The 23,107-nt window shown below is 47.4% G+C and overlaps 7 protein-coding genes across 7 annotated transcripts; 4 read left to right on the plus strand and 3 right to left on the minus strand.

Moving 5' to 3' along the window:
• Positions 1-1,073: 1,073 nt before the first annotated feature.
• On the plus strand, positions 1,074-2,159 carry F4807DRAFT_459218 (uncharacterized protein; the record flags this gene model as incomplete). The annotated part of the gene is made up of 3 exons (XM_048001324.1): positions 1,074-1,886; positions 1,939-2,038; positions 2,095-2,159. 3 exons carry the CDS (start codon positions 1,074-1,076, stop codon positions 2,157-2,159), a joined length of 978 nt encoding a protein of 325 aa, XP_047855508.1.
• Positions 2,160-3,646: 1,487 nt separating this feature from the next.
• Positions 3,647-7,231, minus strand: F4807DRAFT_46175 (uncharacterized protein). The gene is made up of 4 exons (XM_048001725.1): positions 6,894-7,231; positions 5,055-6,838; positions 4,730-5,004; positions 3,647-4,613 (listed from the first exon to the last, which is right to left on the minus strand). The coding sequence occupies exons 1-4, from the start codon at positions 7,076-7,078 to the stop codon at positions 3,816-3,818; spliced, it is 3,042 nt and encodes a 1,013-aa protein (XP_047855509.1). The 5' UTR covers positions 7,079-7,231; the 3' UTR covers positions 3,647-3,815.
• Positions 7,232-10,187: 2,956 nt separating this feature from the next.
• Positions 10,188-11,838, plus strand: F4807DRAFT_46443 (uncharacterized protein). The gene is made up of 3 exons (XM_048002122.1): positions 10,188-10,471; positions 10,764-11,656; positions 11,699-11,838. The coding sequence occupies exons 1-2, from the start codon at positions 10,372-10,374 to the stop codon at positions 11,627-11,629; spliced, it is 966 nt and encodes a 321-aa protein (XP_047855510.1). The 5' UTR covers positions 10,188-10,371; the 3' UTR covers positions 11,630-11,656; positions 11,699-11,838.
• F4807DRAFT_421147 (histone-fold-containing protein) lies at positions 11,827-13,211 on the minus strand. Its single transcript, XM_047997562.1, has 7 exons — positions 12,781-13,211; positions 12,687-12,703; positions 12,584-12,615; positions 12,483-12,498; positions 12,273-12,360; positions 12,152-12,214; positions 11,827-12,081 (listed from the first exon to the last, which is right to left on the minus strand). Exons 1-7 carry the CDS (start codon positions 12,838-12,840, stop codon positions 11,992-11,994), a joined length of 366 nt encoding a protein of 121 aa, XP_047855511.1. The 5' UTR covers positions 12,841-13,211; the 3' UTR covers positions 11,827-11,991.
• An 81-nt stretch (positions 13,212-13,292) lies between these two features.
• Positions 13,293-15,545, minus strand: F4807DRAFT_421152 (oxidative stress survival, Svf1-like protein). Its single transcript, XM_047997563.1, has 4 exons — positions 15,079-15,545; positions 14,802-15,017; positions 13,946-14,747; positions 13,293-13,892 (listed from the first exon to the last, which is right to left on the minus strand). Exons 1-4 carry the CDS (start codon positions 15,099-15,101, stop codon positions 13,776-13,778), a joined length of 1,158 nt encoding a protein of 385 aa, XP_047855512.1. The 5' UTR covers positions 15,102-15,545; the 3' UTR covers positions 13,293-13,775.
• Positions 15,074-16,402, plus strand: F4807DRAFT_46467 (ribosomal protein L11). The gene is made up of 2 exons (XM_048002166.1): positions 15,074-15,766; positions 15,828-16,402. Exons 1-2 carry the CDS (start codon positions 15,629-15,631, stop codon positions 16,161-16,163), a joined length of 474 nt encoding a protein of 157 aa, XP_047855513.1. The 5' UTR covers positions 15,074-15,628; the 3' UTR covers positions 16,164-16,402.
• A 1,964-nt stretch (positions 16,403-18,366) lies between these two features.
• Positions 18,367-22,044, plus strand: F4807DRAFT_421156 (Pkinase-domain-containing protein). The gene is made up of 4 exons (XM_047997564.1): positions 18,367-19,076; positions 19,203-19,459; positions 19,713-21,030; positions 21,086-22,044. Exons 1-4 carry the CDS (start codon positions 19,028-19,030, stop codon positions 21,661-21,663), a joined length of 2,202 nt encoding a protein of 733 aa, XP_047855514.1. The 5' UTR covers positions 18,367-19,027; the 3' UTR covers positions 21,664-22,044.
• The last annotated feature ends 1,063 nt before the right edge of the window (positions 22,045-23,107 follow it).

Below are 23,107 nucleotides of genomic sequence, written 5' to 3' on the forward strand. Positions count from 1 at the left end.
AACCTTTTCTTATAATTAACATATTACTAATTTTGAACCTTAGGTTTTTAGGGACCGAAGTACCAGCTGATATGTCTCGTGTCTCCTCTTAAGGGCCATAGGTACCGGCCTGCTGTTTGCTGCATACACGTACATCAATCCATGGAGTCCATACACATCGATGTCATTGGTTTAAATCGGTTATTAACTCACTTGCGGTCTAAGTGTAACAGACGCGTATCACTATATGTACTGTATTTCTAGACGTGTAGATTGACCATTGAACATGCACAGGCATGTAGTCAAAAACGACTTGTCGAAATTGCTGCGAATGTGCCTAATCATGTCCACACATCTGTCCTGTGCATACCCGCATGCTACATTGAAAAATTTAGGCAATAAAAATGTCAGGGAAACGCAGCTATGCCCGGTCCTTCTTCGCTCTTTGGCTTTTCCGTTTGTTTCCTCAGCCTTGTAAGATGTTGATAGATGGTACTAGTATCGAGGATTAAACATTACTCATACTTTATGTGGCCTTTCACCTTTTTAAAAATTGAGCAACTGCTAGGTACCTACTTAAATCAAATGTTTATTCTTGAGTACACACATATATAGAGGTAGTTACAACTCCCATGTGCTATTTCATAATTTGAAGACTCATCCGCAGCTGGAATCATATTTTTAACTTGAGTTGAGCTGAGCTTGGGCACATGTGCACCTGATCAGAATGCATACATACCTCCTAGGTACTTGGGTACTAAGGTAAACTTTAAATTACAAACCGTACCGATCTGTACTGTATGTACTTGACTGTTTGTTGTACGTACCACAGTGGCTAGTTAAAGTGAGGCTGGCTGTTGATCGGGTTCAACTCGGACGCCACTAATCGGGCCTCAGCTTTATTTTCTGAGATAACAGTTAGTATCGAAATATCAACATACCATCTTCCGCCCAAGCTAAGGCACGGATGGTGTGATGTGGTTAGGTGTCGCCATTATTGATTCCCAGCAGCCTGGCTACCTTATCCCGGCTTTTATTGAGACATAGCCTTGTGGCCGCTGTAGCTGACACCAACCTTCCGGCTCGCCAGCACCATGGCTAAGGATGAAAACCGCAGGAGACTCGATGATTGGAGGGCCATACAACATCGAGGCCGCCACAAAGTATTGAAGGCATCTAGAGATCCGGTCGCCCGGGCTAAGTTCATTGCTGAGATGCCGTCTCCGAGACCCGTGATACTCCACATTTCAGAGGCCGATCGAACTTCGGCCTTGGCTTCCCTTCCGGCATTCCTCTTCAACAGCCCCGCAATAGATCCGGAGCCATGCCGAAACTCCCATCAACCATATTACTCCTTCCTTACAAGCTTTCCTCCTGAGATACGTAATAGCATATATCAATATGCTATTGACTACCCCTCGTGCCGAAGCTTATACGACTATTACTACGACCAGAGAGAGAAAGCTATCTCCAAGATTGAGCTACGACCACGCTCTACTAACCCTAAAATCTCGCGTTCTTCCAAATTCGCCCTTAGAACTCCCACTATTCTGCTCCTCTGCAAGCAGATAACGCGAGAAGCACTAAGCCTTCTCTACCTTCAGCCCTTCGTTATCGATCGCATCCCACCGTGGATCATGGGTAATCCGGCACCCCTCTCCTTACTCAACTTTATTAGCAAGTCTACCTTGCAGAACCTCCGATTCGTACAAATCAAAATCCCGCTCGGCGAGAACGCATATGTCAGAAGCGGAAAGGTTTGGCTCGAATTTCTACAGGACGTGCTCAACGCCTGGTCCGAGCGGAATTCTCTCGTCCGCCTGCAGATCATGTTCAAGATTTCTAACGTCACGGGGCGTAACTTATGGTCGTACGAACTAGAAGACTATGAGAAGCTTTCAGAGAAGGTAGGGTTCTTTAACTAAGTAAGTCGTTATACTGCTACTAACAACCCCTTAGTTTAGTTACTTCGAGTTCAAGCATGCCTTGAAACCTGGTTTGATCCGCTGGGAACATTGGGTCATTGACCTCGGGTACGCCTACAAAGTTGGGTTCAGAAGTAAGTTCAGAAAGTAGCAAGCCCCTTTGAACTCTCCGGTGACTGACAAACCACAGATCCTATTGTACGGATTCATCCCGATCCATACATTTGGCAAGGCAGCGTCATTGAATGGCTTTAACAAGCGTTATTCGAACATGACGGTAGCTACGTAGCCGGCACCGGCGAAGGAAGTAAGTGATAAGTTGAGGACATTTCTTGTCTACCTCTAGGTATACCAGGCGAGAATACGAACAGGCAGTTCTACGAATTTGTGGTTATGACGGCGTTTCGAGGACATATACCCAAGTGTGAGCTTATGATCTTTTACATCGAGTCCTTTCTCGAAATATTACTCAGTGGCAATTTTAATCATAGCCTATAACTATATTAATTATTGCAGAAATTTCGTAGCGAATGGTTTACGAGCGATGCAGTTAACCAGTCGTATTAACCGGCCACTTAGCAACCCCACAAGATGTTCCAAGTTGAATCCACGGCACCCCGGCTGCATACCCAGCGGCCCAAAGGTAACGTAGAACGGCACCAAGAAAATCAAGCTTGACCCCCAATGCTCGAAGAGCCATATAGAACGTAAACCAGACCATCTGTCCCTGAATATGAAACTCATGTCTCCCCAACAGCAGGCCTCCGCCTCTATCCCCTTCCAACACATTCTCCTATTTCTCCCGGGGGCCCTCTTCACGGCAGCACAGGACCCATGCTCTTCAACCATCATACCAAGTCTTCCATCCCGGTTATCGAAGCCGTCATCAATTTGCCATCGCCAATTACGTCGCGAGTTGTAGGGCTGGCCCTCACGATCAGATCAGATTACCTACGTCGCTAGCGTCCGCCGAGGTAGCATCGCGCCGCTCCTTCAGGAATTCACGCTTCCGTAAGGCTGACCGGAGATATATTAATTAGGGTTACCCAGTGGGGGGAGGATAGACGAAAAAAACATCTTACCTAGCACATACATGCACACACACGCACACCAAGGGGGCTTACGTACGCGGAAGCTGCTTCCTGGAGGATTCGGCAATTTTTCTTCCCCTTCTCTCTCCCCTTATCTCTTTCCTTTCTTTGCTTCCATTTGCTTCTAATGGGATGGATCAGTCCCCTTATATGTTGGGATGTTGCATGCCCCCTCTCACGGCGTTGTCCGAATGCCTCCCAACAGCGTAGCGTGGAGCAGGGTTCTCAGCCCTAGCCGTGTAAGTGTAATTACTCTAAGTCTCTGAGTGGTCGATTGTGTAATGAACAGTCAATTATACCCTTGCCTTCCCCCCTCGACTCGTAGATTTTCCCATCTCCTATCATGATGGGGTTAGACGGTTGGGCCTCCAATCTCACTCCTGTTCGGAAGCTATTCCGGCTTACGTGCATTGTTTTTACAAAGTGCTGAGGCCTTGAAGGTTTCGTATGGAAGACGATTTGAGCGACGTCTGCTGAAGGCATCAAATTATTTTTTAGGCGATGTAGAGTAATACTTTAGAGGAAGAGGTTAATGGATTCTGTATATATCCAGACTAGCTGTAGTTATATAAGTTACTAAAGGCATTCTCGAGCCTAATTCTATCTCTACTATAAACTTGGTGGTATCTCTAGTCTCCTGTCCTAAACTCCTATCCAAGTCGTATAAAATGTAGAGAGGTAATGAAGGCTATTTGGAGAAGTGAAGTTGCAAAAGGCCGCCGCCTAGAATATCAAATCCAAACACCTAGCTAATGCAAAATACCCGTCGTTGTATATAGTCATATCCTCTTCATATGTATTTTTCGTGTTGTCAATGCACCTAGCTTGGTGAAGTTTTCGCCCTTTTGCTAGGCCTCCTAGACGCTTCATCCCCAACCCAGTGGTTTTTCTCTATCTGGTGCTGACGCAGATTGTCCTGGCGATTCTTGTACTGGCTGGTGCAGCCAGGATAGGGGCACTTGTAAATAATCGGTGGCCCTGTCGAGTGCTGCATTTTCTTATGCTTTGCCATGCTTCCCTTGAACCATTGCGGGTCGCCCTTAGGGCGATATCCGCAGATTTCGCAACAGTCGTTCGCCTCTACTTTCTGAATTGTAGACGACATAGATTTTGGGCTTGCCGTGTTATGATTTGGCGTTGAAGGCTTTGGAGGGGCTCCCGGAATAATCGGTAATGAAAGATTAGGCGAGGCGGCGAAGGAGCTATTGGGTGTGCTGGCATGAGACACGGGTGAAGGGAAGGACGTTGAGGTCGTGGTCGGTTGCCGGCTATTGATACCTTGAAGATGAATGGGGTCAACCACTGGGTCAAAGCTGCGGGTGGCTGGAATATCTGCCTGGCCTGAGGCGCCTGTGCCTAAAGGGACGAGGAAGTCGTCGTTGCTGGGATCGAAAGTTTCGTGAAGATTCTCGAGAAATTCGCCATATGGAAATGAGCTAGACTCCTGCGCGCTTTGTGGATCGGACGCAATGCTTTGAATCAAAGTTTCTACCAGTGATACTGCTAGAACCTGATATCTTGCCCTGGTGGAATATCCCTGTTCCGAGTAAATAGGATTGCAAAGTCCCCTAACGTGAGGAATAAATTCGTCGAAAATTTCGGAGGTTCCCAAAGAATTCTACGATTTTCATTGTCAGCCTTTGCTTTAAAAATAAATCGAATCTTGAGCAAAGGGATGACCATATCTTTCGCCTTGAAAGCTGATATGTCACTACAGATTAAGGGGGAACTTACCTTGCCAGCTTGCAATATTGCGAGTTCGAGCTTACGGACGCTGGTAATGTGGCCAGCACGCACCCTTCGTCCAATCTCCCCGAGTCTCAGCGACAGTGTTTTGGAGTGTGAAAATTTTAGCTCCAGACACTGAATAATATATTCGACTGTGATTGTAAAGGGACTATCGTGTGATGGAACCGGCGGGAAATCGATTAGGTGTGTAGACCAGAGTTCGGATGCATTCACTTCAATGGGTCTTTCTGAGCTACTGCTTATGACAGAGTGTTCAATGTCTATGGCTATTAGCGGAGTTGTATATCGAAAACATAGGAGCGTAGCTTACCATCGAGAAAGTTCTGTCCCACGGCTACGAGAGGATCGGTCTCTATGTTGATCCTTGGACTTGTGCGATGCTCACGCTCTTTGCCCTTGCTACTAGATGGCTCAGGTAAGAAGGTCCTCTGGGTTGATGATTGACCAGCTGCAGTTGGCTGCCATATAATTGTCGCAATCTGCGTATAATATCCGGCCTGTGATGGGTCAATGAAGTGTCGGTAGGCCATTGCTTGTTGGTATAGCAAACCACTACGAGCTGCGACCTCGTTTTCGTGGATTACGAGCGAGAAGGCGTAGATAAGGTGAACGAAGCAGACGTAGTCGAGTGGGTCCGTGGGATTGTTGCCCTGAAGCACATTCCTTAGACTTGAAAGGCCACTTAATGCTATATCTTTCGACGACTGCGTTAGAAGTCTTTCGACCAGTGGGTTCCCCTTAATATGTGCCAGCTTCGATACCGAAGACGATACATGCTCTTCCAAGGCATCCCAGGATGATTGTACAAGGGCCCTAGTATCGGGCCCACGACTAGGAGACTCGACGAATCTAGATGGTACGTTCGCGGATTTGGAGTCGGTATCCGTGAACACCATATTAACCGACGTAGCAAGCGAAATCTCTGTATTCACGGATGGCATCCAGGAGTAGTTATCCTTGGGATCAAAAGAGAAGAACAATGGATCGGATAGGCCACGTGGTATGGACAGTGAGTCATCGCCAGGCAGTTCAGACATGTTGCCGATCATATAGTCGCAATCATCTGCTGGTATTTTGGTAGTAGCCTTTGATGATGCTAAAGCATCAAATGGAGGACCGTCCGAGCTTAAGGGGGTTATTGGCGATGTCATCGCAGTATCTATACCAGAGCACATCGTCCAAGCTCCAGATCCACCGGAACTTGCGCTCCACGGGGTAATCGGCGATATGTTCTGCGAACTTCCGGTTGATCGAAGTGATGAGCTCGGAGAGAGGTGCTTCGAGCGAGGAACGCTCCTGTAATGGTCTATGTGAGTATCCAAGGCTAGAGAAGGGCGACGGCTACCCGAATTCGAGGATATTGAATTGGGCGGGGGCATAGACTCGTCTTTGTCAATATTTCGTGTTACGGGCCATGCGCGTTGTGGGAACGTAGTCACTTGTTGAGGTGCCACAACCCCTAACATACCATCGTGTTGATCTAAAGTCATGGGAATATCTGCATTTCGCGTGTCGTAGTTGACGGAGTCGAGTTGAGCTGTTGGTGACATTTGCATCGAGTCCAACTCGTGTATCTCATTTCCATTTAACTCAATTTGGGGTTGAGGGGGATGTAGTTGGTGTTGTTGGTGGTCTTGTTCCTGTTCTTGTTGTTGTCGTTGCTGTTGCTGGCTGATTTCTTCAAGGTCGATCACGAGAGAATCGTAACTGGGTGGCGGCATGGAAATGTCTTCTTGAAAGTTAGATTGGGACGTGGTCCTTCGTGATCTATTACCAATATTCGAAAAGAAGTTCCTTGCCAAGTTCATAATCCGCCTTCGTTTAGTCGGATGGCCTAGACAACATCGGCATTTTTCATCGTTGAATCGCTCAACTTTCATGCAGTCGTAGCACAAATATTCACCGGTCTTGAGATGTTGGCACTTGATCAAGTGCCTTAGCATCGTTTCATGGTCGTCGAACTGTTCTCCACACAAGACAAGAGGGCATCTTAGGCGATCGTTGGGTACTATTCGGGGAGACTTGTTTCGTTTAACGGCGGCCCATACTATAAATCTCTGCAGCGCACAATCCTCCCCGGGAACCTCTCGTGTCCTTGGAAAGTTAGTATGCTCAGAACTATGTTGAAGTTATAGTGCTAGCTACTCACGCGCATGGCGAAGGCGCCCGTGGGTTGGATCCCGATCGTAGACTCGATTGTGACCGCCGTCTTGGGTGGATAGAAGAAGATGCCTGAGGATCTTCTACGCGCCGCCCGACCGGCGGGTCTAAGTCAAATAGAGCAGCATCAACAGAGGCCGGCTCGGTAGTGGCAAGGCTCTTTTTCGGATCCATTGCTGTAAGAGAAGTTTGGGCTGGGTCTATAACCTACTAATGCTCGAAGGAAATGGAAGAGGTCGGGGCACCAGTGGATCGCCACCGATCCATGACTTTATTTTGAAAGATCTAGAAAATAATCTATCACTCTGAATATGACGATGTAGGACTTTTTAGCATTGATGCAGGTGCAGGTGTACTTGTACCCTAGGACCTGGAGGACCAGCGGTAACGACTGCGGACTAATAAGAGCAGATCCAGCCATTGGTGACTACTGGACAGGCTCCCTCCAGCATGCCCTTGTAATTACTATCGGCAGTGCGTTTAACTTACCGTTCGCGGCTCACAGGGCTGCATAAGAACGCAAGCGATGGAGTTGGGGTCCAAAATCCGACTCGGTGAAGTACGCAGGCAACAAGGCAGAAAGGACCCCAAATTACGCCTTGTGCGAGCATATGCAAAAGCCAGCTGAGTGGGAATTGCTCGCTGACTGCAGGACTCGGGCGTCACCCAATCAGAGGCGCAGCAGGAAAAGAGACATCTGCAAAGGGATAGAGCTAAAGCTCGACGCTACTCGAATTGCTCGAATTTTCAAGCTCGACTGCATAGTCGTCTTGCGACTTGCGACTTTGCGAGATTACTACTTCGCTTTCGGGCGTATAGTGCTTTTGCATTCAAAGCATAACTCGGACACGCCTGATCTGCCTGAACGGAGAGGGCCCGAACAAGAAGTCGAGATCACGGCATCACAGTAGCACATCTTACCGGGGACCACTTGCGGGCGGTTTGCATCTTTTGTGATATGCGCTATTCTTCCCAATTTGATCTTGTCGTGCTTTCGGACACGCCATTGCGAGCAGGCATGGAGCAGTAGTACTCGCTTAGTAAATAGCAAATGGGCTCGGCCAACGCGCAATGTCGTAATTCCGCCAGATGGAGATGAATATGGTGAATTGATCTAGATAAGTATTTCGCGTTACCAAATGATGCTCTGGTAAAGCCACATGGAATAAAATAATATAAAATAAAATAGAATAAAATATACCACGGATGCTGTGCCGTTGTGGCTTATGATGTCGTGAGAAGATCTGTCGCCTTGTAGGGCTGGGAGCATGACTTCGCTGACATGGATTGCATGGGTTGGCATGGGCGGTATGGGGTTTGTCGGGATAAAAATCATTTTGGGAATTTTTGTCTTAGAAGCTTGGATCAATTTGCGGGATCAAGGACCGAGGACGTGACCCCTGAACCTTGTGGCTCTGTCTTGGCTCTGCGTGGCTAGTTTAGGGCTATGTGTGGCGGCGACTCCAGTGGCTGTGCTCTCCGGGAATCTGGGATAGGGAATTTAGGACTTGAAATTCAATGTCATGTGCACTTGATTACATAAGTAGGACTTTCTGAACTTTGGGCTTGGCGTTCCTAGACCTTGCTTCATTTATTCGATAATAATGGATAATGACATTTTCTCGTTTCACGCAAGATCTCGATACGAAACATGAAACGACTTTACTAAACTGCCGGCTGGAGCTTTCAATGATAACATTTTGAAAACATACATCGTATGTTGTCTCGTCGGCATGCGTATTTTTGGACCACCTCATTATCTTCGCCCTTCTTTACTAAAAACTTACATATATTGAGAAGAATGATTCCAGGTTCGATGCTTTTAAGATGGCAGAAGTCCTCTGCACGGCATGCGCTTAAATATCTACCGAGTCTTGATTCAGCGTAGCTTTCATTGCGTCACTAAGGGACCAGCAAGTCTCCCAAATCGGACTTTACGTTGCATCAATTCACACGCAGCGGTGCCCGAGTGCATATACTGCGCAGACTATGTAGACTACGCAGTATGTAATGCGGCGGATCCGTCCTGACAATGTCCGTCATATCATTGGATCTCATCCGACCTGTCTACTACATATGTGGTATTCCCATCGAATGCTTTCGCAACACCAATTGCGCAATTTTCCTATACACTACTTTACCGTCCCTACCTACCTAAGGTAAGTTGATTTGTTGATCGATGGCGCACTAAGGCTCCTACGGAGAAAAAGTGGTTTTTGTTGGTCTCGAGTTTATTCGCTACCAAACATTACGCGTTCGACGTTTCAAGAGACGCAAGTCTGACCCTGTCTGGCTTGTCTGCTTGCTACCTCGACACCCCGCGCTTGTGCCGGGGTAAGACTGTTTCCTATCGCCTACATACGGAGATCCCATGGGATCTTATAGGATCAGATTCAACTTCCAAGCTTTGTTCCACCCCACGAACAGGAGCACATGAACGATCCCGACAACTCTCGCCAGCTTCAAATCGAAGGCCGGGGAATGTCCATTGATCTGCGTGACCAACAGGCATTCCCCCCATTTTGGCGATCTGGAGCGTGATCGACAAGATGTCGATACTCAGACAGATGGGGATGGGTCCTAAGTTGTTAGCGGATTGGATGGCGCGGTCTACGACGGCCTGGCACACACCAACCAGTCTAAAACTTAGCAGCTTAGCAAGGGATGGTCTGGGCCCCCTCTAGTTTCGACAGCTTTCGTCTCAAGACGGCTGTATAACATGAGGAAAATTGCTCACGACCCATGGTTCTGGTGCGCTCTATCCCACGAGGGCAGCCACCCAAGTCGACGATAATCGCTTAGACAGGATTTGGGCTTTGCGACAAGCGTATAGTGGCGTTGTCTATAGTTGCTTTCCGACGATCTTATTCGTCTACGCACCTCTTATCAGATAACCACCGGATGATCGACTGGTAACGAGCGTTCCCCGCGGGACGATGTCATCACCTGTGCTGCGGGTGCTTATAGGAAACGGAAACGGCTCTTGGTTTATCTGCGAACTATCTTGGACATCCCATACATCCCATATAAGCAAGCATTCCAGCCAAGACTGCAAGTCTGCACCCTTTGTAAATCATATTTCTAGCGTTTTATCCTGATCTTCTTCGCATTGCCCATTCCCTTCATTCCATTCCATCCCATCCTTTTCTCCCCGTAACCTATTATTTATTTTTTTGCTTGAGGTTGTCGTCATCAATATAATCGATCCAACCCCCACCATTTCTGAGCTGTCGCTTAGAGCTTGGAGCCAAAGTACCTAAGCTAGGTAGCTCTTTTATCATTATTTTTGGTTTAATTATTTTTTTCAGGGTCCAGAAGCGTCTGAGACCCTGGAGTCCCAAGCAGCCGGTAAAAATTACGACATTATTAATCGCTATACCAAGCACTTGTATTTATTTTAACGAGAGACACCAACCGAAAAATTTAATTGCCCGGCGCAAAACTGGCTATCCACACACAACGTCAAGATGGCGCACGTGGTACGAGAGTTGGACTTGAATGCCTGCTATGGGCCTGGCTCTGTCATGGACAAAATGAATGCGGTACCAGGTCTAAGGACTAGCACTGGTAAGTGGAGGATAGTATTTCCCTTATAATCTATCGATCATTAGTTTGTACCTGACGTCGTCGTGTGCCTCGCTCTTCTTTTGATCTTGAATTGAAAGTTCAATCTTCACCATCTCATTCCGTGGATTCCATGAGTGACATGGTGTAACTTTTCACCTCGCACTTTGATATCGAAAGTTTTCGCACGAATTGGACTAGGTGAGAAGCAAGACTCGATATTCGATTCGGACATCTGAGAGAGGATAATTTTTCTTTCGCCTCGACAAAGCTGATCAACGGCCTCCACGAATAGCATTCTTTCTTTTCCTGCGGGCGAACCTCGTCGTGAACCCATCCGCCATGTCGACCCCAGATATGGAACCCGCATCGTCAAATCGGCTTCCGCCACCTTCTCCGTCGCCGCTCGTGACAATCGATCCGCCAAGCAATCCAGTACCAGATGATCTACCTCCACTATCTGTTGGAATTCTGGATCGCGAATCCGACAAAGTGGACGCTTTGAATTTGGTGACGGACTCGGTAGCTCAGCAGCGACAATCAGCCTCTTACCATTTAGTTTTCCACCCATACTTATTAGCCCTCCTAACTGTAGCGCTCGGTATCGCGTACCAATGGTCCTGGCGTGTAAAACGCGATCTCGGCACAGCGCTAATGCTGCATTCCGGTGTCGTTATGACCTACCTACTCGCCATCCGCTATTATACGGGACAGTATATCCAGGTGGCTGAGAATATGAAGTGGAATTGGATGGTGTCCGAGTACAATGAAGAAGATACTGTGATCGGCGTGCGGTTCGGGCAGGATCTGATTGGTGCTTTGGTGTTGCGACTCGAACCAAACCCGAGCTTAGCCGGCAAGAAGCGAAGCCGAAATTCTGTGCTTAGAGGAGGCAAGGGCGTAATCCGAGCGTGGACGGTCAAGCTCAAGTACCGGAATAAGGGCGTCGGCATCGATATGCTTCACGAGGCCGTTAAAATAACGAGGGAGAAGTGCGGCAAGGACGCTGAGATCGGGTTTGCGAAGGAGCATGCTAATAGCACCATGGTGCTACCAGAGGTCTTCAATAGGCCATTTAGAAAAGACGAGCAAAGGGCGGCAAAGACTCTAGAGAAGGTTCTCGGTGAATGGGAAGGCGGCAAGAGGAGACGGAAACTCTAAGAGGTAGAGGTCAAGGTAGAGGTCAAGGTAGAGGTCAAGGTAGAAGTAAAGGTAGAGGTAGTGGCACAGGTAGAGGTCGGCAGCATCGATTGGTTGGCGTCTGGCGGCTACATTGTTTTACAGTGCTTGATCAATACCCCCGTTCGTTTAGAGAGTTCCGGCCAAAATAAATAATCTATCGTTTCTTCATGAAAAAGACGTTCAATAAAAGCTAAATAGTCTCAAGCTATAGGGTATCATTACTAGATCGTGGTAAAAACCGTGTTTCAACATTGCAACTTAACCACCCATATTTATCAAGCCACTCCGTCATCATCAACGCCTGATCTTACATCTTTGGGTCAAACAAGCATACGAGTGAGCTACTTCTTCTTGTTAGGTTGGGTACGACCTGTAGTCACATCGTCGAACCCGTAAATTGGTCGACCAATGCGTCTCAGGGAATGCAGTACCTATAATATGAAGAAATATGATTAGTGTTATGGATAGGCTTATTGGTCTACTATGAGGCCCAAGACTTACATCGTTAATCGTGACAGTCTTTCGTTGACGGTATTCCGTGTAAGTGACGCAGTCTCTTATAATCTGCCGACGAATTAATATATAGTAACAAGGGAAATGCTCTGTAGGACTCATATCATACATTTTCAAGGCGTGCTCTTAGGGCAACGCGAACCTCATCATAAATCTGGGCAGAGATACGCTTGACACCCCCGCGACGAGCCAGTCGTCTACATTGAAAAAGTTAGATTTTACCTGTCATAGTGAGATAATGGTAGCGTGGATGACATGACATGGCATTTTGAAGTTAAGGTGGAATTGAGTTGCGGGGATGTTCTAAGCGACAACGTACCTGATAGCAGGCTTGGCTAGACGATTAGGATTGACGGTTAGCCACTTGTGAATTCTGGGATGGGAGTCCTGAAGCTTTCTCATGATAGTTGGATTACTTACTGATTCCTTGAATATTGTCGCGAAGAATCTTACTGCATAAACAATTAGAAGCTATGACCATGGCTTTTGTACTCAGGTATGTAATATTCGGTATGCGACGCACCGGTGACGCTTAATTCCCTGTGTCAGGTAGCTCGAGTCAGCATGCGCGTAACTACGGACAGAGGTATAAGACATAATAAATTAGAGCGGCATACGCCTTTCCCGCCAAGTCCTTTCCCTCCCTTACCGCCTCGAGCAATACCCTTTCCCGCCATGTTTGCCTCGTGGCTTTTTCGAAGGTTCGTGACTAAGTATCGACGTCGAAGGCTGAAAACAAACGTGCTTAATTCTCGTGACAATGTGAATGCAGTGCGGCTAGGCAGACGATGGGATAAGTAGCGCGAGGCGGAAGTGAGCGGAAGTAGACGATGTGGGGGGGAATGCGAGCTGCGGGTAGGCCACTGGCCGTTTGAAATGGGCCAAATCCTGGATAAGCGCCCACAGTATATCGATAAGATATATCATCCCACTCCAATGCATGTTGGTACATGGAGAGTGGCCGCAGTTGCTTGGTTAGTTACATCGAGCAGGATTTTGGAAGTTTATAGCCCGTCATTTTTAGTAATCCCTAAGATACGTACATACGAGTGTCGAGGAAACGCCGGATACGGCAATCAATTTAAGTTTGAGCTTACCTAGTTACCGGGAACGCCACAAAATGTGACATGCGACGATGGAACGTTGGTTGGTAGGTTTGAGTTATTGCGAAATGTTAGGTTGGCTCATTCTCATACACATGAATCGATCATTAGCTTGACATATCCCCAAAATATAACATATCATCCTACTGCATATTACTCTAACTAATGAATATTATGTTAAAATAGCTTTAGCATTATAGCCTATAAAGACAGTAAAAGGTTTCGAATAGTGAGATTTGATTATTGCTTCACTCATTTGGATCTTAGCGAGTGATCATATGTCTCTATGAACTCCAATGTGCCCAAGTCATCCAGGTGAAATATCCTGACTGCATGCCGGCCGAAGGTGAGTAATTATAACGCAGTCGATCCTTTCTACAAGGAAGTATGCTTCAACCAAGCGTCCGTATTCTAAATGTGATGCTAGCTGTGCTCTGCCTACCTAGCTCATTTTAGCCGTTATTAGTGCTTGGCGTCTATACTCTGCTTCATCCTAAGCCATGACAAGATCACTCGATGTCTGATATGAAGGTTGCTTCACTGAACAGCCGTCCCTCTTCAGTGATCTCTTGGTCTCCAATTTTGAGTTTGAGCACGGTAGGGATCTTGTGCTGGTGCGGGTAGAACTATACGCATAGTTAGAAATCAGCACCCCAAATGGTTCTCCGTTTTCACCTACCTGGTATATGTACGGCTTGGTTCCGGCAGCGCCAGCAACGATCTTCTTGACGAACCCGGGTACTTCCGCCATGACGTCAATCCTATCAACTCTGTCCCCGAATGAACCTTCAATGACGGCCTCGACAGCCTTTCCATCTTTCGTAGTGCCAGACCACGTGAATTTAATCTCGGTAGGCTCAGGCCAGTCGTTCTCCGTATCTTGCTTCGTCTTAAGGTGCTTAGCGCCGCATGTCGTTCCGGCGGTGATGATCTCGCCGTCTTTAGCAATACCGCCGACGTCAACTACGGTAGCACCGTACGATGGTGGCGTGGTGAACTCCATCATGATCGCGGAATAGGTCGGACCCTGGAAGTTGACAAAGTTCCACCGCGCTGCCGCGTGGTGGGGTTTCATGCCCTGGAGAGCGTGAGAATAGAACGCCTTCCCTTTGAAGTCGACGGGCCCGTCCTTTGTCATGATGGTTCCTTCAGCGACAGCTCTCGGCCAAAAGGCGTGTCGCATGCTGCCCCACGGATCGGATAGATCGGTACCAAACAAGGTCTTGCCATCTTTCCCAGCAACAAAACCCGGCGCCACCCTCGTCACTCTAAGATTAACAATAGCCTGGGGGTCGTTCATCGACTTGATCGTGTAGGTCATCCCGTCCTCGGATAGTTCCAAAGCGCAATCAGTGGCATAGAAGCCGGTTTTATCCTCGCTGAATTCATGATGACTCAGAGGTGTCGAACTCCATAGGATAGGTTTCGAGGCGTCGGCGAAGAAGATTTTTGAGTTGAACTGGCAAGTCGTGCGGATGCCGCTTCACGGAAAGTCAGCTAGATCGAGATGCAACAGGGCGGCTAGACACTCATACGCCACGTTGCTATAGATGACCTGGCAAAACGCTAGGTTGCCACTGTCCGCCATGAAATAGAAGGTCTGGGTCTCGACGCAGGTCGAGTCCATGGCCGCCCATTTTAGGTCGGTTCTCTTCAACTCGGTATACGGCGTGGTCTTAGCATCTTCAGCGACAGACTTTATGGCCGAAGGCCCGTAGATAGGCTCTTCCGTTCCCACGACATTAGCCAAACTAGGCAAATCAGTTAGCCGGAGGCACGTGGTAATGTGATCAAGGACGATGTGCTGCTGACGTTTGCTTTGCCCAGTTGAACATGATTAGGAGGTGCAATCTTTCAGGTTATTAACTATAGGTATCTAGGTAGGTAGGAGAGATAGATGATATAGATAAGGTTGAGAGAACAGAAGAAGTTAGATAGGTTTCATAGAAAGGAGAAAAGAGCGGTGATCCGGAGTAAGTTGTAGTTGTATGTAGTATGGAGTTAAAGAAGTTCTTAATTAGTGGGAAGTAGCGTAGTAGCTCAAAGCTCTCGACGTTTTTGGCGGGGTCCTCGAATCACGTTTCAATATCCTTATTTCGTACCCTGGTATCTCGGCACCTGATAAACCTTATGGAAACCGGGAAGGCTCGGAGTGGGCAGCTGAGTGGGCTGGTGCGCAGGGTGTGGCAGGTGAGGTGACATTATGTGGCGCACGAGTCGCATTGGGATTGTGGCTGGTGCGATTTTTCTCGACTTTCTGCAAAATTTGGGGATATTCAAGATTTGATATCCAGATCTCCAGATTTCGAGTCGACGACCAACTCGCCTGTCCCCTTCACTGACCGCGCGCAATTGCTACAATATGTCTAAGGCTCGCTCAGCTGCAGCTGGCGCTGACCAAATAGTGAAGCTTATCGTGGAAGCGGGTAAAGCTTCTCCAAGTCCTCCTGTTGGTCCCGCACTTGGAAGTAAAGGTGTGAAGTCTATGGATTTCTGTAAGGTAAAGGCAAATTCCACACCTAGGCCATGATGTGCTGGAATTACTGACCACATATATTCAGGAATTCAATGCGCGGACAGCACATATACTCCCAGGAACGCCCATGCCAACCCGAGTAACCGTACGAGCAGACCGATCATTTCACTTCGATGTTCGGACACCGCAAGCCTCTTGGCTCCTCAAGAACGCGGCAGATTTACCTATAGGCAAGAAGGGAAAGAAGAAGGCAGCAAGCAGGCCCGGCCACGAAACAGTAGGCACCGTCACCTTAAAACATGTCTACGAAATAGCGAAGATAAAGCAATCCGAGTTGCGACTCTCTGGCCTTCCTCTACGAAGTCTTTGCAAGTTGGTCATCACCCAGGCCAAATCAATGGGAATTGCCGTCGTTGCGTAGACGTCGGGCGAAGGTGGTTCGGTCGTCTTCTGCATTACCTGGGCGTTGGCGCGATTGGCATCCATGGATAGGGTTGCTTGTCCACTTCGGAGCTCCCTCTATGCATGAATAGGCATAAACATGTATTACCACACCTGTACGATTTACGAATCAAACAGAGTCACCTCAACAAGCCATGCGTTGAGGCTTCTTATGCAGTGGAAATACTGGGAACTGGGTGGATTTGAAGATAACCGAAGGTCTCAGATGCTCTCACATGCAAACAAGGTATTTCATGCTTGCTCCCTAGATGGGTACCTGCATATTGCCCTTCATCTCCTCGTGAAATATTCGGTATTTTACAGCGATGTCAACCAAGGTCGGCTTAATACTGATGTCCCATTATGATATATCACATACCTAGCTATATCAATGAATTGCCGGCTGCTTAAGATGTAGCAAGTGCTGGAATGCAGTTGGGGTCAGAATACGAATTAAGCTATGTACATAGATGAGGGTGGCATCGATGCTTCAAGACAGCTGTCCGTTGTGCTACCCGGCTCATGGACCGACTTCGGTCTTCCCAGATTTGTGCCGTTGGAGCAAGATGACATAAACGAATGAACAAGCTTAAATCGAAAATATCCGAAGACGTTACGCTGGAAGCCGGTTGGTGCCCATCATCGAAGCATTGATAATAAGTCGTGGTAATTTCATGTGGTTGTGTTAGGACTCGAGTATATTTGGTAGGACAAATCGTGGAAATCATAAACGCTAGTATTTCCACTATACATAAATCCGTACATATTGATGGTTCCGTCTATCTCTGAACCTGCTTCGAAATATATTCTAGAATACCCTTAGTTCTAGAACTACGTGGGTCGACCCGGCATCTTGTAATGAATTACCTAGGTAAACACGGACGCAAGGATCCATTGCTATCAACTCTGCGCTTTGCGCAACACATTGCATATAAAGTTATGCGGCACAGACGAAATTCCGTATCCGTGCTAATATTTCGGACATCTTCTGATCTCAATACCTAGGCACCTACCTACCTAGGTTAACACTTGCGCTTTCAACTATAGACTTGATTTGCTTCTCGAGCCACGGAACTTGTGATCGTAACCCCAAAATGTGCCGCTTGGACAGATGTCTCGAAGGGATTCGTCTTTGATTTTCCTGAAGCTTTGATAGATCACAGAAAGTGTATTGGATAGATCCCAGAGCTATAGGCTTGCCAGGTTAGTTATTGGCTGAAGCTCTGTGGGAGAATAATAAATCTTGGCCCTGATAATGCATGGCAGATCACAGGCCCCGCCGGCAGACGGGTTGCTGCAAGCTAATCAAATTCAGGCACACCCTGTGGCTCCTTTTATTGTTATTGGGTACATCTGGTACGTCCCATGCAGGTCGATGTTTAAGTCGTAGACGGTAGGACACACACTGGCCAACTGGTAAACTGGTTCCTATGTATGTAGTGTGCCCACGATCCACGGCGGAAGTAGGGAATAAATATCATTTACCAAACGGATTGAATTCCAGTTTTTGAATTGTATTACTTGATTGGGTTGACCGACCGGCCTGTCGGGTACGGAACTGAGGGAAAAGAGAAGGGGCATGCAATCTTCTTCTTCTTCTTCTTCTTTTTTTTTTTTTTTTTTTTCGAATGTTGAACAAAAATGTCAATGAGTCAAAGACTTTTTTCGATCCAAGGTTCTCTTTTATGTAAGAGTGGATAGCGGGATTGAATGTCCTTGCATCTCTAGTTCCAACCCTTTCCCTTTTTGGTTGGTGTTTGTCAGCCAATCCCGTCCCCACACTATTCCACAGGTGCCAATGTACCAATGTATCTCTTGTATCTTCAAACGTTGCATGGCACCAGACGTTAAAACCTTGCGAACCTTGTGAACATTGGGAACATTGAAAGGACGCAAAATCGCAAACGGGCTGAAAACGGGTTGCAAATCTTGGTACCCCACCGACAGGGTTGCAAGAACAAGACCCACAAGACCCATGTTGGGCCCTGCCCAAGCCTTTCCCAATCACTTTGAGGTTCTCTGCTTCTTCAATCTTCTTTCAACCAACTCGGAACAGTGTCTGGGTGGTGCACCTCCGGATAAACCGCCGAGGTAAAAGATCTTACCTAAAGCCTAGGCTTAGGTACCGTACTGTACTTATGCATGTACGCATCTACCTCGGATTCGAATTCGTCACCCGTTCAGTATCATTTGCAACTCAGTCCGGCCGTATCGGCTTTTAAATATTTACTTTATTTCATTGCACAGTTACTTTTATGTGACGAGTCCATGTCTTTATTTTCAATATTTCAAATTATCGTACAGGTACTAATTTTTCGTCACATTGCTCACCTAAAAGTCTGCCTAGGTAGGTCCGCAGATAGGCATCGTAAAATCCATATAAAAGAGGGATGAAAAAAAGAAAAAGGAAAAGAAAAAAAAAGGGTACGAAATACGTACCTTGTACGCCTAGGTATCATGTCAATAGGCGCTATTACGGGCAGCAGCGGAAAGAACTACCTTCGTCGTACATCCCATCCCCCATCCACATCCCCATCCCCATCCTAATAGTATGTACTTAGAGAGCCCCACCAAGATGGACATAAGTCAGGACTCCCACAAGTTTTGAGAGAGATCTTTTAGTTAGACATTTGCCAAAGTCTGGCACATCATATTATCATCACTTCTTACTCTTTTTTACTTTCTTCTCCTTTTCTTTTCCTTACCAAACATCATTCTTGGGGGCCATCCCTCGGCCCAGATTTTTTTCACAAACCATTATTCTTTTTTCGTACTGTAACGCTTTTAATTTGAACCCATCCTTATCTAAAGTGTAGCCCGTAGCCTCTGGGTACCTCGATTGCCATGACAACCCCGATCGACGCAGACAGGCGTCGACTGGAGCAGCCGCAAGGTATTCTTAAGATCTTCTCCCTTTGTCGAGCACGCATGGTGTTGTCTTAAACTACCTAGTGTATCTCGTGTGCTCAATGCCAGCATTTGAAACTGGTTACTGACTATTCTATTTTCAACGTCATAGGCAGCTCCAACAGTCTAGCCGATCGTACCGATGCCGCTGCGAAATCCTCAGAGCGTGCGCCAGCTGTACGCTTCTCATCCATAGTTGACGAGATCGACCCTCCCATTGCGTTGTTTGGTACTCCGGAATACCGGAGGGATAGCATAGCCAACCCCGACCTAATAAAGGCTTTGACCAATTCGATCCACGGCGCCCAGCTCCAGGAGCAACGGCTGCAAAATTATTCGTTTGATCCAGTTTCGCTTCCTCCTTCTAGGGTATGCTTGTTCCCTATAGATTACCCAGGTAGTCGTCTACGAAATCCTACTCCCTCTCCTCCTAGATGCGAAACACAAACGACAAATTCATTGTCGTTAATTGCTTTGTCTCATTTGTTCTTCAGTTCTTCCGGCGTTAGGAAATGAGTGATACTTTGATTGATCCATATTCTTACCAACAATAATGCTTTATTTGGCATCTCTAAATTTAACCATCGATATTTCACATTCAACTAACAGCAGACGTCTTTAGGTGGCGTCCAACGAGACTACGCCTGGCGCAACTCCCCAGCACAGCCATAGCCCCATGAGCCATCCTTCGCCCCGATTGAGCCCTAAAGCTCCCGAGCTGGTATCACCACCACTCACACCAGCCGGGACTTCCGGGGCAGATTCCTCTAGTAAGAGCGCAAAATCGGTCCGAATTTTAAGTTCCGATGGAGGCTTTGATTCGCAGGCCATAACACCACAGGCTTCAGGCCAGGATTCGAGACCCGTTTCACCACGAGTGGGGCTACCTCATCGGCCTGCCTCCACTGACAACATATCACAACGTTCGACCGCGGTTGATGAGCAAGATGGTGGTGCCCGTTCGCACCGGAAGGGGATGTTCAGTATTGGTGGCCAGTCTCTACCTGTATCTAGGGAATCCAGTCCGTCGAGGAATGCCGCATCTCAATACTACTCACGACCCTTTACCCCTCAGGGGGATGTCAATGACCCGTATGCCGCAAGCAAACGGCCTATGCAAAACAAGCCCGGCGGCAATATCGACCAGAGATTTGTCTTCTCTAGAAAGAAGGGGCGCAGTTCGCCCTCCTCTTCTACGACTAACTTAACAAAGACTGACAGGCAAGAGAAACGACTCTCTGGTCTCTTCGCAAATAAGAATAAGTCTGGTGAACTGCACCCAACGGGTACCGGGTCTACGACACATAGTGCGCATGGATCTATGTCTGATCTAAAGAGATTTTTCAAGGTCGGAGTTGGCCACAAGTCGAAGAAATCGATATCCCCGTCTCCTTTGGGCTCTAGACAAGCTCATCAAGTTCCATTTGCCGACGACCATGGTCTGACGTCCAAATATGGAAAGCTTGGCCGAGTACTTGGATCTGGTGCCGGAGGTTCCGTTAAACTGATGAAAAGGACAGAGGACAACACCGTTTTTGCAGTGAAGGAATTTCGCCCCCGTCATTCGTACGAGACCGAGAAAGAGTATGTTAAGAAGTTGACGGCGGAGTTCTGTATCGGGTCCGCCTTACATCATGGCAACATCATCGAGACACTGGACATCGTGCAGGAGAAGGGAAAGTGGTACGAAGTCATGGAATACGCTCCTTTTGACCTATTCGCCATAGTAATGACGGGAAAGATGTCGAAGCCGGAAATTACCTGCTGCTTCCTTCAAATACTTAGTGGTGTGACCTATCTTCATAGTTCCGGTCTCGCCCACCGGGATCTGAAACTGGATAACGTCGTCGTTAGCCAGCATGGCATTATGAAGATCATCGATTTTGGCAGCGCCCATGTGTTCAGGTATCCTTTTGAGTCGGAACTTGTGTTGGCTTCTGGTAAGTGTGGTATCGCAGTGAAAGCGGATATTGGGTGTATCTAACAGGTTATTAGGCGTTGTTGGCTCCGATCCGTACCTTGCCCCGGAAGTTTACGATGAGCGCAAGTACGATCCTCAGGCAGTGGACATCTGGTCACTAGCTATTATCTTCTGCTGCATGTCACTCCGGAGGTTCCCTTGGAAGGTCCCGCGCTTGTCGGATAATTCATATAAGCTTTTTGCAGCGGAGCCATCCCCCGGCCACGATCCCAAGAAGCTCATCCTTCCTTCAAGGTCAACCAACGATCTTTCGAGCATTCCACAACGTGACATTTTCACGGATGAATCGAAGCAGCAAAAACCCAAAGGTAGCGATCCAGCTACTACTACAGGCGGCGACAGCAATGCTCAGGAGAAGAAAGAAGTGATTAGAGGACCGTGGCGGCTATTGCGACTACTTCCTAGAGAGAGTAGGCATATCATTGGGCGCATGCTAACGATAGATCCCAAGAAGCGAGCTCAAATGACCGAGATCCTCGACGAACCTTGGGTATCGGACACGGTCATTTGCAGGCAGGTTAGCCACGGACAAGTGATTCATGCAGAGGACCATACACATGTTCTTGAACCTCCCGCACCGCCTAGCAAGTAGGGACGCGAGGGGGGGCTGGAAGGTGTTAAATAGTGTATTTGGATCATAGGAGGGGAAGGAACAGTCTTCCTTCGGAGTTTGTGGAGTTAGGCATTTTCTCAAACATATTACCTTCATCGGCATAGTGGGAGGGGGAATGGGGCGAATGCGGAAGGGTGCAAACCATACAGGTTCATAGCGGATATAGACTAGAGTATATGCGACTGTGTATAGAGAGTTTCAGGTAGATTATTGCTCAGCGGTCTATCTTCTAATGCGATGTATTTCGATTCTATGTATTTATTATCTCTTGAGGTCGGTGTGATTTAATAGACTTCGATAGAGGTACCTGGTAGTACATAGGTATGCACACAGATGTAGCGGCTTACTTAATATAGGCGTGATAATGCTATGATGCTGCAGGGATCCGAAAGCCCCGGCCGGGCGGGTCTAGTTAAAAATCAACCCCGGCAATCGGAAAAACCCAGGAATAAAAAGTTTAGGTCTATTAGCCACTTGAAGATTCCAAAGCTTTCCAAAGACCCATCTCTCGCGATAGCTTCAAATTTCGACACTCGAGCTCTCAATTCCCCTCAACTTGCCCAGAGAATTATCATCTACGATTTACGACTTCCCGCTGTATATAATTCACAATGGTGTGTACCGCTTCTCAGCACTTACAGGCTTGTAACCATGAGCCGGTAATTATACACAATTGTGTGGCATATATTAACTTGTCAATGTGATAGGCCACCGCTATTCGATCAATCAAGTCCCTCATCCCTCTGCTGGATCGCGTATTGGTCCAGCGGATCAAGGCTGAGACCAAGACCGCCAGCGGTATCTTCCTGCCCGAGTCAAGCGTCAAGGAACTCAACGAAGGCAGAGTTCTGGCCGTCGGCCCCGGTGCGCTGAACAAGGAGGGCAAGCGTGTACCGATGGGTGTATCTCAAGGAGACAGAGTGTTGATCCCCCAGGTAAGTCGGGATCTCTCTATGCCTAAGTTGCGAATAGGAGCTAATTTAATTTCTAGTATGGAGGCTCACCTGTCAAAGTCGGCGAGGAGGAGTACCACCTCTTCCGCGACAGCGAGTAAGTTTTTTTCTCTCTTTCCTATAGTATCTCATATAATGTGGCGATACTTATATCCTTCTCATTGCAGAATCTTAGCCAAGATCAACGAGTAATTATGACACGATACCCACGATTCACGACACCGGTGTACCATAGCATGTACAAAAGAAACGGCGTATAAAAGAGCTCGGATCACGCTTTGCATAGCGCAAGGTAATGCATGACAGCTGGAGGGGGGAAAGGCGTCTTTAGTAAGGTAGTCTTCACCTTATGGTCTTGAGGTGCAATTAATCTCCACTCATCCTCCAGAGAAGGAAAAAAAATAAGTTCCTAAAATCTAGTGGCTATTTATGAAAAAAAGTATATGATCGACCAATATTTACCCTTTCCA

This window comes from Annulohypoxylon truncatum (assembly GCF_022578515.1).
Source record: "Annulohypoxylon truncatum strain CBS 140777 unplaced genomic scaffold F4807scaffold_11, whole genome shotgun sequence".
NCBI classification, from domain to species: Eukaryota; Fungi; Ascomycota; class Sordariomycetes; order Xylariales; family Hypoxylaceae; genus Annulohypoxylon; species Annulohypoxylon truncatum.

Bases quoted from the DNA above. Each gene is read 5' to 3' on its own strand.
- F4807DRAFT_421156 (XM_047997564.1), top strand. From the start codon at position 19,028: ATGACAACCCCGATCGACGCAGACAGGCGTCGACTGGAGCAGCCGCAA. The intron at 19,460-19,712 runs GTATGCTTGTTC...AGACGTCTTTAG, and splicing joins TTTCGCTTCCTCCTTCTAGG to GTGGCGTCCAACGAGACTAC. The intron at 21,031-21,085 runs GTAAGTGTGGTA...ACAGGTTATTAG, and splicing joins GGAACTTGTGTTGGCTTCTG to GCGTTGTTGGCTCCGATCCG.
- F4807DRAFT_46467 (XM_048002166.1), top strand. From the start codon at position 15,629: ATGTCTAAGGCTCGCTCAGCTGCAGCTGGCGCTGACCAAATAGTGAAG. The intron at 15,767-15,827 runs GTAAAGGCAAAT...ACATATATTCAG, and splicing joins AGTCTATGGATTTCTGTAAG to GAATTCAATGCGCGGACAGC.
- F4807DRAFT_46175 (XM_048001725.1), bottom strand. From the start codon at position 7,078: ATGGATCCGAAAAAGAGCCTTGCCACTACCGAGCCGGCCTCTGTTGAT. The intron at 6,839-6,893 runs GTGAGTAGCTAG...TAACTTTCCAAG, and splicing joins CGGGCGCCTTCGCCATGCGC to GACACGAGAGGTTCCCGGGG. The intron at 5,005-5,054 runs GTAAGCTACGCT...TAATAGCCATAG, and splicing joins GGGACAGAACTTTCTCGATG to ACATTGAACACTCTGTCATA.
- F4807DRAFT_421147 (XM_047997562.1), bottom strand. From the start codon at position 12,840: ATGGCGGGAAAGGGTATTGCTCGAGGCGGTAAGGGAGGGAAAGGACTT. The intron at 12,215-12,272 runs GTATGATATGAG...ATTCGTCGGCAG, and splicing joins TAAGAGCACGCCTTGAAAAT to ATTATAAGAGACTGCGTCAC. The intron at 12,082-12,151 runs GTAAGTCTTGGG...TTCATATTATAG, and splicing joins AGACTGTCACGATTAACGAT to GTACTGCATTCCCTGAGACG.
- F4807DRAFT_421152 (XM_047997563.1), bottom strand. From the start codon at position 15,101: ATGTTCAACTGGGCAAAGCAAAC. The intron at 14,748-14,801 runs GTATGAGTGTCT...CTTTCCGTGAAG, and splicing joins GTCATCTATAGCAACGTGGC to CGGCATCCGCACGACTTGCC. The intron at 13,893-13,945 runs GTAGGTGAAAAC...CTATGCGTATAG, and splicing joins CCAAGCCGTACATATACCAG to TTCTACCCGCACCAGCACAA.
- F4807DRAFT_46443 (XM_048002122.1), top strand. From the start codon at position 10,372: ATGGCGCACGTGGTACGAGAGTTGGACTTGAATGCCTGCTATGGGCCT. The intron at 10,472-10,763 runs GTAAGTGGAGGA...CTCCACGAATAG, and splicing joins AGGTCTAAGGACTAGCACTG to CATTCTTTCTTTTCCTGCGG.